At 38.2% G+C, this 13,732-nt stretch overlaps 1 protein-coding gene across 2 annotated transcripts in view; it reads right to left on the reverse strand.

Annotated features, from left to right (window-relative positions):
• The window catches only part of tbc1d4 (TBC1 domain family, member 4), a gene marked incomplete at its 5' end in the record, with an annotated part of 35,818 nt that overhangs the window by 20,927 nt on the left and 1,159 nt on the right, over positions 1-13,732 (reverse strand). For both annotated transcript variants that reach the window (XM_079254607.1, XM_079254606.1), the window contains 9 exons: positions 79-201; positions 1,596-1,706; positions 1,883-1,974; positions 2,079-2,211; positions 2,298-2,402; positions 3,439-3,528; positions 4,531-4,775; positions 5,710-5,941; positions 6,132-6,260. In XM_079254607.1, coding sequence (XP_079110733.1) covers positions 79-201; positions 1,596-1,706; positions 1,883-1,974; positions 2,079-2,211; positions 2,298-2,402; positions 3,439-3,528; positions 4,531-4,775; positions 5,710-5,941; positions 6,132-6,260 — 1,260 coding nt within the window. The remainder of the gene's footprint in view (positions 1-78; positions 202-1,595; positions 1,707-1,882; positions 1,975-2,078; positions 2,212-2,297; positions 2,403-3,438; positions 3,529-4,530; positions 4,776-5,709; positions 5,942-6,131; positions 6,261-13,732) is intronic.

Consider the following 13,732-nt stretch of genomic DNA (forward strand, 5'->3'; position numbering starts at 1 on the left):
AAGCAGTGTGTGAGATTAGGTAACGTACAAGAAAACACTGAGACAAAAGAGAATAAAATCCTCCCTGCTCAGACCCACCCTTGCGAAGATGTTCTCCAAAGAGCTGGTAAGAGATGTGCGAGCTTTATTCTTGAAAATATCAAGTTTGAAGCGACTGCTGGTGGTTGTGCCATCTCCTGCTGATGAGCAATTTGCAGCATTCTGTCCAAAAACAACAATGGACATAAGACAGAAAGTACATTAATAGTAAATGAAAGTGCAATAAACAACACAAAGAAAATCAAAAGAACACACTCCCAAATCTGTAAGGAAAAGCTCTTTAGTACCGGCTGCTTAAACAGAAGAACTGCTGTTGGAGTTCTGCCATTTGAGTGATAATATGTAACATATAATCCCTCAGAGTAGCTCATTCCACAGAGTAATAATCCACAAACCTATCATACTTTAAATGTCATGTGTCCCCTGTGTAGCTTTAAAAAAGAAACAGTAGTTTATTTGAGGCAACTGGTCAACAAACGTTACACATTCAGGTGATGAGTGATGAATTTTAATTCAACCACTGAAGCTAAAAGAGAGGTTGATCACTGGAAACTTCCGCAGGGACAAGGGATATTTGCAGGCTTGTTTTACCTGACTCCTTACATTTTCATTACAGAGGCTAAATTAAATCTAAGGGGAAATTTGGTATATTGTAGATGAGACTTGCAGAGATAAACATTTAGTTTCTAGTCCTACAAAGTTCCCCACTAACCTGTGCACATCAGAGGAAGTGTAGGGTTCATTGATTGTCCAAGGTCAGAAGAAATTAAGAGAATAAGTCGATATAATGAGAAATAACCAGAGAAATTGAGAAAAAAAGAGGTTAGCTTCTATTGAACAAATAAAAAGTTACTAAATCTCAAAACAATCCACATCACGTCATGTCCTATCTGTACGTAACAGCTCAGAAATGCTCCCATCACAGATCCATAAAAACAGGGAAAGGGGTCAGTTGACTAGTTTGCTTAATCTTCACAAAAAAGGTTAACAGGCTATTTTAACTGTAAAAATATCTACAACTGCATACAAAGAAGCCTTTAGTTCATCAGTTGAAGTGTTGGGTATTTTTAAAGTGTGGCATCAGCAGCTTTTATGAATAAAAAATATTTCCTAGCAACTGCCAGAAATGCAGGTTTTATAGAAAGTACAAAGAGAAACTGGAGGACTCGCTGTCTTATTTCTAACTGATTTTGTTTCTTTTCAGTGAACTTTGTTCTTTAAAATGCGCCCATTTCAGCACGAAAAATCAATGAAAGCCTCAGTACAATATCTTACTAAAAGAGAAGGGTAACTTTTGAACTATTTTACAGAAAAAAGCCACAGATTTTCACAAACCTTCAAGGTGTGAATGCTTGTTTTTTCAAGGTTGATAAAAACCCTTGAAAACTTCTAAGACACTCATACTTCACTGGAAATGCTTGTATCTTTAGTTTTATCATAAAGGTAAATCGTAGATATTGGTTAAAAAGAATATTAGGTCTTTGTTCTTGTGGCAACTACTCTTTTTTTTGGGGATATGGATTCCTTTTTCATCTGCTGTAGAGTATAGAAGCTACCTGAGGGGCTTCTCCAATATGGAGATGGGATTTTTGTTTGGTTTCACAAAGCTGTCTTAGATGAAGTATCACCAGCTCGTTCTCTTCTTGGTCTGACCCAGGCTTTAGTCTCTGCAGAAAAACACATGCAAAGAGCTTAAAAAAATCAATATGGAGCAACTCCAACTGCAAAAAACAACAGCTCATAACAATCAATCACCAATAAAACTGTTAATATGTCACTTATATTACCACCAAAAAAAACAAAAAAACAAAAAAACTTCTCTTTAAAAAATACCAAATCTTACTTGAACTCGCTCAAAAATCTCTGCTTGCTCATTGTCAGTCAACTGAGAGAGATATTTTTGGATGGTTAGTTTAGCTCTAGGTGGGTAAAGACCTGTAAACAGAGGAGACACTTTGAGAAACAGACCATGCATCTGTATATTCATAAGTAAAGTCAGAGAGAGGCACTGGGTGTGTGTGACTGTTCACGTGGCTTACCCTCAATCCTCTCGCAGAGCTTGTGCAGGTCATGCATGGGACAGGCTTCGCAGAGCTGGATCGGGGTCTTATTGCTTTGTAAGGCTGCTGCGGTAGAAAAGGCCTGCTTCAGGGTCAGCATCACCTCGTCAACCTGATGCACATCGACAGACGAGCTCTTTGATCTCTCGCACTTTGAGTTACCAGTCATTTTTCACTTGCATCATCTGTGCAACTCACCAGGGATTCACTGGCGCACTGAAACACGTAGCACTTATACTGACTGGGACCGGGCTCTGATTGGTCCCGACAGATGAAACCAAAATGGTCAGTCTGCTTAATACCCTGTGAAGTGAAACACAAGAGAAACAGAAAAGCAGCGTGAGCAGAGACGATGGTGAGAATAATTTTAGATCTTCACGCTCAGATTAGAATTACAAATCGATAATAATACAACTGCAGCTGAGGGCAGCGCATGACACCGTGATGGCTCCTCACATTTCCCTTTTTTCACTTGATCTCCAAACAACCAAGACAACCACGAGACAGGGCATTATCCTGATGTAGAATCTGCTTACAGATTTATATATCACTGATAAAAATATGGAGAAAAAATAGAGTCAGTGTCATTGTGTGTGTGTAATGCATGATTTGTAAACTGTAAAAACTATTGTGTAAATGTTGAACTATTCTGTCATAGACATTGTCTTTCCCACTTTGAAAGAAAGGAAATCGGATGAAAATCCAAAAACACACCATCTATGCACGAAGCTGCGAGTGTCCCAGACGGGTGAAAAGAGTCTGAAAAGCCTCTGAGCACTTTTAAGAGGATCTGTGTGTAATTGCAGTTTTGTCTGTGCGTACCAGACGATTTGTGCACACATATTAGTATTCTTAGGGGCCTTTTTGAACACCAAGGGTTTGTGAGTCTGAAGGTAAAAAATTAAGTGTAAAATATTGATTTTTGTGCATTTTGGTAATTTGCACGTGTGTACTTTTTGTGCGACTGTCATTTGTAGACATCTTGTGTGTTTTATGTGTACATTTAAACATACATTTGCAACTCGAAGTTGCACATAAAATGATTTTATATAATTTCCAAGTCATGTCTTACACATACAACTACCTAAAGTTAGTTTTCATCGTTTGAAAATCATGTTTTACACACACACACACACACAATGATACTGAGTCTATTTTCTCTCCACATAAAAAGATGTAATTTCATATTAATTTAAATGCAAAATCATGCTAAACTGTAAAGATTGACAATGATGCATTACATATCTCAAAATCATAAAGTTAGTCTGAGTTCATCCTCTGGCTGGGTCTTGAGCAGCCAGAGGCTTTCACTGCAAACACAGTGTAAAAATAAACCAACCTGGCAGCATGATGATATGTCTTTGAAGTTCTTTTCCAGCACCACTGTTTTACTGTCAGGACTTATAAGGTTTACCTCAAAACGTCCAACCTGGAACACAAAAGACGCAGATAAACTAAGGGGTGTGCATACAAACACAAAATGTCCTCCTTTTTGGAGAATCTTTTTTACCAGGACAGTGTGTCATGAGAAGGACCTGCTCTTCCACAGGCATACTCGTGCATGTTACAAATCAAGGCCAACAAGTGCACACCAATGATTTTTCCCATAATTGACTGCTGTGCAGAGTATCATATTGAATGTTGTGCTCTAGTTTTTAAAATTAGCCTCATGAGGAAATGGGCACGGTGTGCAAGGAATGGCGGCGGGTTCATGCTGCAGCCTGAATGTTTCTCATAAAGCATCGGCTTTATGTGTTCGCAGGTGGAGTGACTGTGGTCTGAGATTCTACACAAGTAACTGCCTTCAATTTCTGCAGCAGCTATGGAACATCGAACGTGTCCACACATAACAACTGCCAGTTACGGGCTCATAAAAATGATTTGCTCAAAGGTAAAGAGAAACTGCTTCAGTGCAGATAGAGCTTCAATGACAAATGGCAATGAAACAGGTGAGCATTTGGTCAGGCGCGTGGAATCATGTTCAAGACAACCTCATCAGGACACACTTGCCCTCTCATTGTCAAAGGATGTATATTTAGATTGGAGTGCACCCAAAGAAATACATTACTGCCACTCAGAATATATGTGTGCTGCAGGTTTATCAACTTTACAACAATTGACTATTGTAGATGCTCTGTTTAGTTTGTGAATAACTGTAATTACATTATAATGACTGAAGTTATTTATAATATAATATAATATAATATAATATAATATAATATAATATAATATAATATAATATAATATAATATAATATAATATAATATAATATAATATTAATATAATTAATTTTGAGTAAAAGCAATGTTTCAGTCGTGGAGAAATATTGCTGTTTTGGGCATTCTAGCGTTGAGCTAACACACTGAGCTGGAGACACATCAGCACTGCCCTAAGACATCCACATCAATTTTCTTTGTTAAATAACCTCTACCTGGAAGAGCATAGTTCGGTTCTTCTCTGAATCGGACGGCTGAACATTGTTAGGTGCGCTAGCATGTCTGCGGCGTGTGGGACCAATGATGCCACCTTCACCCGGCTTTCTCTGCAGACTTCCTGCCAAGCTGCTGCAACGTGTGCGGAATTCATGAGGCTCCTCAAATCCAGAATCTTCGAGGATGCACTCTGGAAAAGCTCCTCGCAGGCTGTTTTGACTGGTGCTGCTGGACAGACCTTTAACTAAGCCAGACACAACAAAGACATTTTACCCACACCATGCTGGTCTGACCATTGATCATTGTCAAAGAATTCCTTGCTTTACCACTTAAGGCTGCCACATTCAAATTTACTAAATCTCCTTATCTTTATTTCATTAAATTCTATATTTTTATTCTAACAATCCTTTTGAGATGTACAATATTGTCTTATTATCAATTTTCTTTTTAACCCATTAAAAGACCCAACCCATGAAAATATGGTAAGATAAGTCCAATTAGGGGCAGAAGACATAAATCTGGTTGTGTTCCACAGGATTTTGAGCAAAGTTTTCAGTGGGTTACATTCAGACTGTTATTCAAGTCTGTATTAGAATTCATTTAAGATGACTTTTATTCAAAAGAGTCCAATCCACACAACTGGTCCAACTCAAGAGGGTCAGGTTGTTATGAGCAGCTCTGAAAAAAGACAAAAACTAAAAGAGCGTTGTTACAGAACACAAGGCAACATGTGTTTAAGAAGAGGCTCAAGACCCATCTTTTTTAGTTTAGCATTTAACTGTATTTTACTTTATTTTATTTACTTATTTTACTTTATTTATTTATCTATTTTTTACTTATTTTCATTTTATGTTATTTAACCTCTTCTTTTTAGCACATTATTGGAAAGTCCTTTTATATGTTTTTTTTTTGTTTGTTTTTATTGTTGGGGGCTCTGCTTGTTTGTTCTTGGGAAAGAGCTTGCATCTTTATTGTTTTTAAGTGTCTTGTTATTAACTTTTTGTTTTAATCCTTATGACTTGGTTATCTTGTAAAGCACTTTGTGTTGCCTGTGGCATGAAAAGTGCTGAATAAATAAATCTTGATTTGATTTTGATTTGATTTGAACAGAGAAAAGGAAAAAACTGCAAGCTAAACAATTCAACATGACACTGATTACTTCAGGCTTTCACTCTCACCAGAGCTCATGTCCTCTGTTCCAACACCTTCAGGGTCTTCCACACTCTTATTTACAGCAGATGAGAGCGGGTCTCCCTCCACCCCTGACAAGAACTCAACAGGTGCACTCTCTGTGGACCCCCGCTGACCATTGAGCAGTCGCAGGCGCTTGCGCTCAACCTCATGCTGTCGAAATTTATCAATGCAGTCATCGATGAGGGTTACCGGAGCCTTCTTGTGGCCAACTGTCACCTAGATTTTTAAAAGGACAATAAACCCAGCAACATTCATTTAAAGATTCAGCCTGACAATACACACACACACATACATACATACATACATATACATATATATATATATATATATATATATATATATATATATATATATATATATATATATATATATATATATATATATATATATATGAACTGATATGTACCTTTCCACAGTATAGCACTTCAAACTTCTGTGAGTTATAGAACGGTTCGTCGGCTTCCTGTTTTGGTTTGGCTTCTTCCTTTAGGGCAGACTTGGACAGCTGGCGAATACTGCTGATCACCTCTGGAACCTGTGAGACAGATAATCGAGATAACAGAGAAGCCAGTCGATAAATAAACAACATAAGCATGATGAAAATGGATGCAGTCAGTGAAATAAAAAAATAAATACACAGTAAAAATACAAGGTTTGGACACAACATCCAACAAAGTAAACACATACTGCAGCTTTTATTTGATGAACCATTAAAAAAAAAAAAACAGCAATAAAGTTGTTTAGGACATAACTTTGCCCAGAACAGGTTCTGTTTAAACCAACAAAACTACATAAAGACAACCCAGGATCAGGCCTGTCACGGTAACAAATTTTGCCATGTGATTAATTGTCTCAGAAATTATTGCGATAGATGATAATATTGCACAAAGCGATTATTGTAATTCTGAGACCATTTTCAACTAAAATGACAATAATGCCACAATAAGGCAAGTACACCCTTTCATAAACATACTTTAATTTCTAAAGAACAATTAGCATGATGTACTGACTAGTTTATGCTCATTCAGTCCCCAGTCTGCTTAAACAGATCAGGATTTCTCCTGCGGTTTTGGCAACATGGTTAACTGGAACATATAGTCTCTAAACACTATGTAACACAGTTACATGGTCAAGCTTATATGGGGGTACATGTTTGGACTTGACCAGAGGTGGAAGGGTAAAACTGAGTGTCTTTGATCGCCTTCAATATGTCATTTTTCATGTCATTGTAAAGTTGTGGATTTGCCGTTTGTAACAGTTGTTCATCCAGGCAGATTGTTAATGTCTTTTTTACCCAGCTGGGAAAAATGCAGTTGATGATTTTGTTTTAAGTGCAGACGTAATCTTGTAGTTTTGTCGTGTTTAGTTAATATTGTCTTAAAACAAATGCGGCGCCTACTCAGAGTGAGCGAGAGAGAAAAGAAAGAAAATAAAATTATTGAGTCCGGCCAACTTATTGCGTGCATTTTTTCTTATTGTGCGATTGCCTACCCAGGAAATTCGTTTAACTAGCAAATAACCTGACCTGACAGCATGTTGTACCTTTAACAAATCAACGTGATGAGACAGAAAAAAGTCTGAAGAAAAGTGAGTCAACAACAGGCTGAAAAAAAAAATGCAACGGTGGTGTCAGAAGTCAGAAGAAGCCAAGAATCACCTACTCCTTCTCGGACTAAAAAAATCAGATACTTGGAGGCGAATCTATCTGATCTACACTGAGCTCTGTGCTTAACTGCTGCAGGAATAACCTGTGCATTTATTATAGACAGTATGTTTTGGCTGCGAGTACCAGGCAGAAAAACGATGTATGCAAGACAGAAAATACAAACCTTCCAAGAAATACTTAATAATGTGAAACCAGAGCATGTTTCAAGCTTGGAGCCCTTTCACAACTGAAACCGACAGCAGAGTCCTAAAATCAATAAACAATGAATTACTGTTGTGGTAAAACTTTGCCAAATACAACTGGCCAACAGCCATAATGTTCCATCCTCCTTGAAATTTTGACCCACAACCACAGCAAAGCCTTGCGTTTAAGACGATGAATGCTAAAACAAACACTGATTCCATACACTGAGCATGCTTACCATCTACAGATAAGAGCTGCATGTGGACCAGTGAAGATAATTATTTATTGTGTACACTGGGGGGAAGAGTTATGTAATGAAGCACAGAGGTGTGACCAGAAAAACAGCAAATAAACACCACAGATGGAAAACAGGAAGAGGATGGTTATGAGTACAATAAAACATCCTGTCAAAGTCAAACTGGTTTACATACAGAGATCAAACAAACACTGAGCTATTTTAAAGTCCCATGTTCGAGGAGCTTGCCTTTCTAATGGATGGAATTTGTCTAACTGGAAACTGGTGAGATCTGTAATGAGGGAAGCGCGCTCCTCTCCCAACCGGACGGTCTGTTGATAGTATCCAAGCTTCTCCTGACAACATGTCAATCCCAAGTTGCCTCCCAATGTGTTTATTGGGGTACGAATGTGTGGGATAGATAAAGACTTAGTATATAACAACAGAAATGCTGTATGAGTGTGTGGGTGAATGTGACATATGGTGTGAAAGTGCTTGGAGCAGTCAACCAGACTAGAAAAATGCTTTATAAGAATGGTCCGTGCATATTTACTGGGATGAGGAAGAGCACAAGAGGTGGGAGCTGAAGGCAATCAGTCAGACATGTTCATTCATTGATGTTTTTCCCATTGATGTTTTATTTCCAGGACATACGTAAAAAATTTTAATAACTCTGAGATGAAAATTTAAGCTGTAAAAACGACAAATGCAGAGTTATTCCAAAAGATGTGTTTTTATGAACCATCTGTCCTTACTGGGCCAATCCAACCTCAGGTAAGTAATAACCCAATACCAAGTACGAAAGACATCACGCAACTGTTCTTCAAAATCAATCTGGAATGAATTATGAGGTTGTTTATAAACAATCTGGACTGGCTCAGATTATTCAACACAGCATGTTTCATGAGGAAACAGCAGAAAAACCAAACTGGTCACCTCAGACTCGACAGACTGCAATCATCACATTAAATGGCAAAACGTGCAGCTCAACTGGTTAAGTAGTTGCCTCATGTACAGAGGCTACAGGTCTGAGGTGCAGCAGGTCCAGGTTTGATTTCCACCCTGGGAGCCCTTTGCTGAATGTCATTCCCTACGCTCTCTCTAACTCTCATTCCTTCAGATACTGCTGAATAAAGGCTACCAAAAATAGTTTTAATAAAGGTCAATTTTATGACTAGTTACAAGAATAAAACTGCAGACAGACTTAAAAAGTATGGCTGGTCTGGAATTGTTGCCAGTAGAAAGCTTCTTTTCTCTATTAAGAATAACATGATGGCAGAGATTAGGCTGTGTGTGAGAAAACCAAAAGGCACAAGAAAAGTGTCCTTTAGACAGACAAGACCAGACTATGTTTGGCCATGATGTGTCACAAACTGCTGGGAGAAAAACAAATATATATGAACGCAAATGCATAAACTGCCAAGCACAATAGTGGAGGGATAATGATCTGGGCTTGTACTGCAGCCACAGAAACTGGGCTTATTGCAGTCACTCAGTAAACTACGAATGTCAATTGTTGCACAAATCATGGTATTTGTCTGACAGTTTAAGCTTGGCTGAAACTGGGTCACGGAACTGGACAAACACAGCTGTAAATCTCCAACCTGACTCTCTTTAAAAATATTTTAAAAGGAAGAATCAAGGTGTTGCAAAAGTGCAGTTAAAGTTCAGACCCTACCTGGGTAAAGAGCTGTGCATCTGCACACAAATGGCCACAAACATTGCTGTACTGAAGCAACAACTGAAAAAAAGAGTGGGCAAAAATCCATTCATAACATTGCGAAAGTCAAATAGCATCATAAAGAAAGCAAATATTCCAACTTATTGCTGCTAAAAGTGGTTCTAATCAATCATAATGTGTATTTTTTTCACACTGCTTATCATATAAACTAAGTTTATCTTAAATAAATAATAACAAGGTGTTATACATTGTGTTGTTATGTACTTTAAGTCATATTTACTCTTTTATAACATAATAAGGGCAATTTAATGATAATGCACTTCCTTTTTCATGTGACTGCAGATCCAGCGAGATGAAAACCTACATATGACATTAATTTAAACTGGCAACCTTTGTCAAGAAGAAGCAGCCCTGTTTTGCCAGACAGTGTTGACACCACAAGATCAAGGTAATACAAAGGCCTTGGTGATGAAGAACCACAGCTGCACCATCTGGTTAACACAGAGGGGAGAGAAAAAATGACTGAGCCATCTTAACATTTTAAGGAACTGCTTTATTATGGATGAGTAAGATGACCCTACAGCACCATTCGGTCTGATGATTAATTATTTGTTGTCACTCAATGCAGAGCCAGTGGAGGGGCTTTCTCTTTGGGAGGAGACGAGCACAGACAGGCGGGGAGAGCTATTAGGCAGCAGAGGAAAGCTAATGGCTGCTTGATTCAAAACCTATTCAAACATATAACCCCCACTAAAACCGCTCTTCAAACTGGTTGAATTCTCATCCATCTCATCCCGGATTTATCAAATATAATCAGTGACACTGGGTGTGAGCTGGCCTTGCCCACATAAACGCCAGCAGCCAAGCACAGCTTTAGAGCTCAGAGGGAAAGTAAACATTAGGATCTTCCTCTCTGAGATGGTGGAGTCATGAGTACTCTCTATTCAGGGCTCACATAATGTCCCAGCTTCCTACAGTAAGCCCTTATTATATTAGATCACTCAGCATTGTGTTGGCACCATTAAGCTAAAACATGGCAAACCAGTGGGGACCGCCACACTGGCCCAAAGCATCTGCAAGCAGGCTAGTTAGTCTTCATTTAAAGGCACAGGTTATCACTGAGTCAATACTAGATAAGAATGGAAAGAGACATGGAAGATAATCCTGCATATTGGACCATGAGCAATTGAATGTGACGTGCCTCTCAAGATAAAAGCAATCGATTCAGGACACTGGAAAAATAGTCCATCTTTGCAGAGCCGGTAAGAAGTTGTGGAAGAAAAATACATGTCGTGGAGGTTGTTGGAGATTTAACAATTTATCCATGAAAACTTCTCAAATGATGCTTTCATGTTGTGTCTTATTAAGGCTCTGTGAACATGAACCACAGCATCAAGATAAAATAAAAGGCCTGTTGTGCCGGATCTGTCGATGTGGTCTGATCTCATGTGAAAAGCAAGCTAACAAAATTGCAAGCAATGAGCAAATAAAATAAGTTTAAATAAAGGAAGCCTGTATTGGCTGCTGAATGTGGTAAAAAATAAGCTATCTTCAGGGCCGCTCCAGGCTGATGTAATGTTTAACTCAATGGGGCAAAATTTTCTAAACTGCAGTGGGAAACACTTTATGAAAGTTTACTTTCCATAAGAGAGTAAGAAACAGAAGCTTGTTAGATATAAGTTCAGCTCTTACCTCAGAGGAGAAACTTTGAAGCTCAAACTAACAACATTTATGTATGTATATTGGACAAAGATGAGATGGGGGGGTTTCATCATAATGTGTTAGGATAGCTCCTGCATCCTAACACGTTTGTACACAAATTTAGCATCAAATCACGAGTAGGTTTAAGTAATGAGTTACAATTAGGTGCCAAAGTAACAGATAGGGAAAGTTTACTTTCTACCCATTTTTCATTGCATCATTAAACTCATTTAGCATGTAGCTAATAAAAGAAAGCTGTGTGCTTGTGCTCAATTTTAAAAGCAAGTTTAATTGGTATTAACAAGCCCACAAAGATTGAATGTGACATATATAAATGCATGCGTTAACGGAGCAACGAAACCAGATAAGAATATGTGGTATTTAGTTTCCTGCTTTGCAAGGAATCCGATCAGGTTGAAAGACAGTGATTGGGCCATTTCACCTCCTCTGGCTGACATATGCAAAAAAAGAAAAGTATGATAAAGAACAAGCTTTTCAGCATTGCTCAACAGCATGTAAATGAAAAGTAACATCTGGATCCATTTTTATTGAAAAATGCATCACTCTGATGTGATGTGGCTTAAAAACTCTGCATTATTATCAATGAATGAGGATCAGAGCTGACATCCAGGGTCACCCAGCAAGAGATTCCACAGTGGCCCTGCTCCAAGTCAGAGCAGAGGTTGAAAATAAAAAGAACATGTGGTTTGTGCTAGACAGGCTCACACTACACTGTGTATTGTTGACTTGATATTGACACTATGGTATTACAGAGTCTCTGCTAAATTGGCACCTGCTGCTACAAGAGCTTCACGTACTATTCTAGACTCTGGGCAGGTAACAGGTTACAAGTAAACTCTAAATGATGGTTTTCTGGATGAATGCATTTCATGTTATTTATACCAGATAAGTGATTATAACTAATTACGGCCAGATTAAAAGCTTTAAATGTACATACAATGCATGAGGGCTGAAGCTGTATTTCAAGGTAAGGAGGTCAAACCTGCTTTAAGCACCTAACCTTTTGAATACACGCATTGAGAAACGCCATGTTTGTAGACAAACTTGTGCCTTCTTAGCATTTTTTCAAGTTGGCTTCATTTCTTTTTCCATTGAAGCAAAATCCAGCAAGCTTTTCCACAATACCCTTTCACATAATCCTGATACAAACCAGGACTCCTTCCTCATGCTTTCCACAATGTGCCCCTGTCAGGTCTTCAACTAAAAATAGATTTGCAAGCCTGTCAGCTAAAAATAAGAAGCAATATTCATGGGTTCTTTTAACTCAGATAGGACAAACAGAAGACCACAATAAACATTCGCAAAGCTAAAAACAGGATATACCTGGCAAATAAAAAAAACCTAACAAAGACTTCAACAGGGTGTTGTACTCCACATAACAGTACAAGCACTGGTGGAATAGTCCTTGCACGCCGCATGGTCCACCTTTCACATGTTGCTAGCTGCCAAACCAGTTCTTGCTGCATAATAACAGTGACTGAAGTATGTTCAAGATGCCTCTCTGACTGTTGCAAATGTTTGGACTTCAGTTGTGGGGCCTCAACAGGACCTCAACACTTGTTACCTCTCCTACTCTCAGCTGTCAGTATCAAACAAATTGTGTGCTTAAGTTGAGTGGATACCACAGGAAACATAATACAACACAGGTGTACTTTTGATCATTGCAAAATGTGAGCATATGTGTATATGAATATAGTTTGTTGAGGTTTCCTGGGTCACAGGAACACAAAAACATGAGCAAGTGCAGGACTTCAAAATAGGTTACAGCAAAAAAAAAATATATATATATATATATGTCTGTACTTATTGCATTTTTATATGATATACAAATAAAAGAGATTCAGAGATTCATCAGGGCTCAAGCGAGTTCTTCAGCTCAAGTAAGGACTTGTGGCACAGTTCCTTTTTGCAAAATTCCCAAAGTAAGACTGTATTATTCTGTCAAACCCTGACCCCTGCGTTCCTATTTTTGGTCATTTACCACATTTTCTTTTATTACTCAAGACTGGTGTGCTGATCAGCATGTGAATGTGCTAACATGGCAAATGAATTGTCACAGTACAGTCACAAGAAAAATGTCTAATCTATTTTTTTAAAAGAAAACACTTCTGCAAAATGGAAATTAAATCTTCTAAGGTGTTATCAACACTGCAAATAACTCTATTAAGCAATCTATCATTATGTGAAACCGTTATTTTAATTTACTATACTAAAATGAAATGGGATTCATACAGATGTTAAAACTTGACAGTGGGCGTATCTGATACTAATCAATTCAATTGGCCAACCCTTGTGTTGCTGACTGAAAGTTCAACTTTCCACCAAAGGCAATGCCAGAAAAGCAATGCCAGTGAGCCACATTTCTATTCAGAAGCACACAATTCACCCACAACAGCAGAAGCAAAGTCACCGAAGCCTAAAAGAGTAAGTGAAACATGCCTGTCAGCAACATTAATATTCCCATCACTCTGGCCATGTGCACCCCCTTCTTCCATTGTGCTTTTTGGCACCATCTGCTTT

Source organism: Telmatherina bonti, assembly GCF_933228915.1.
Source record: "Telmatherina bonti genome assembly, chromosome: 15".
Classification (NCBI taxonomy): Eukaryota; Metazoa; Chordata; class Actinopteri; order Atheriniformes; family Telmatherinidae; genus Telmatherina; species Telmatherina bonti.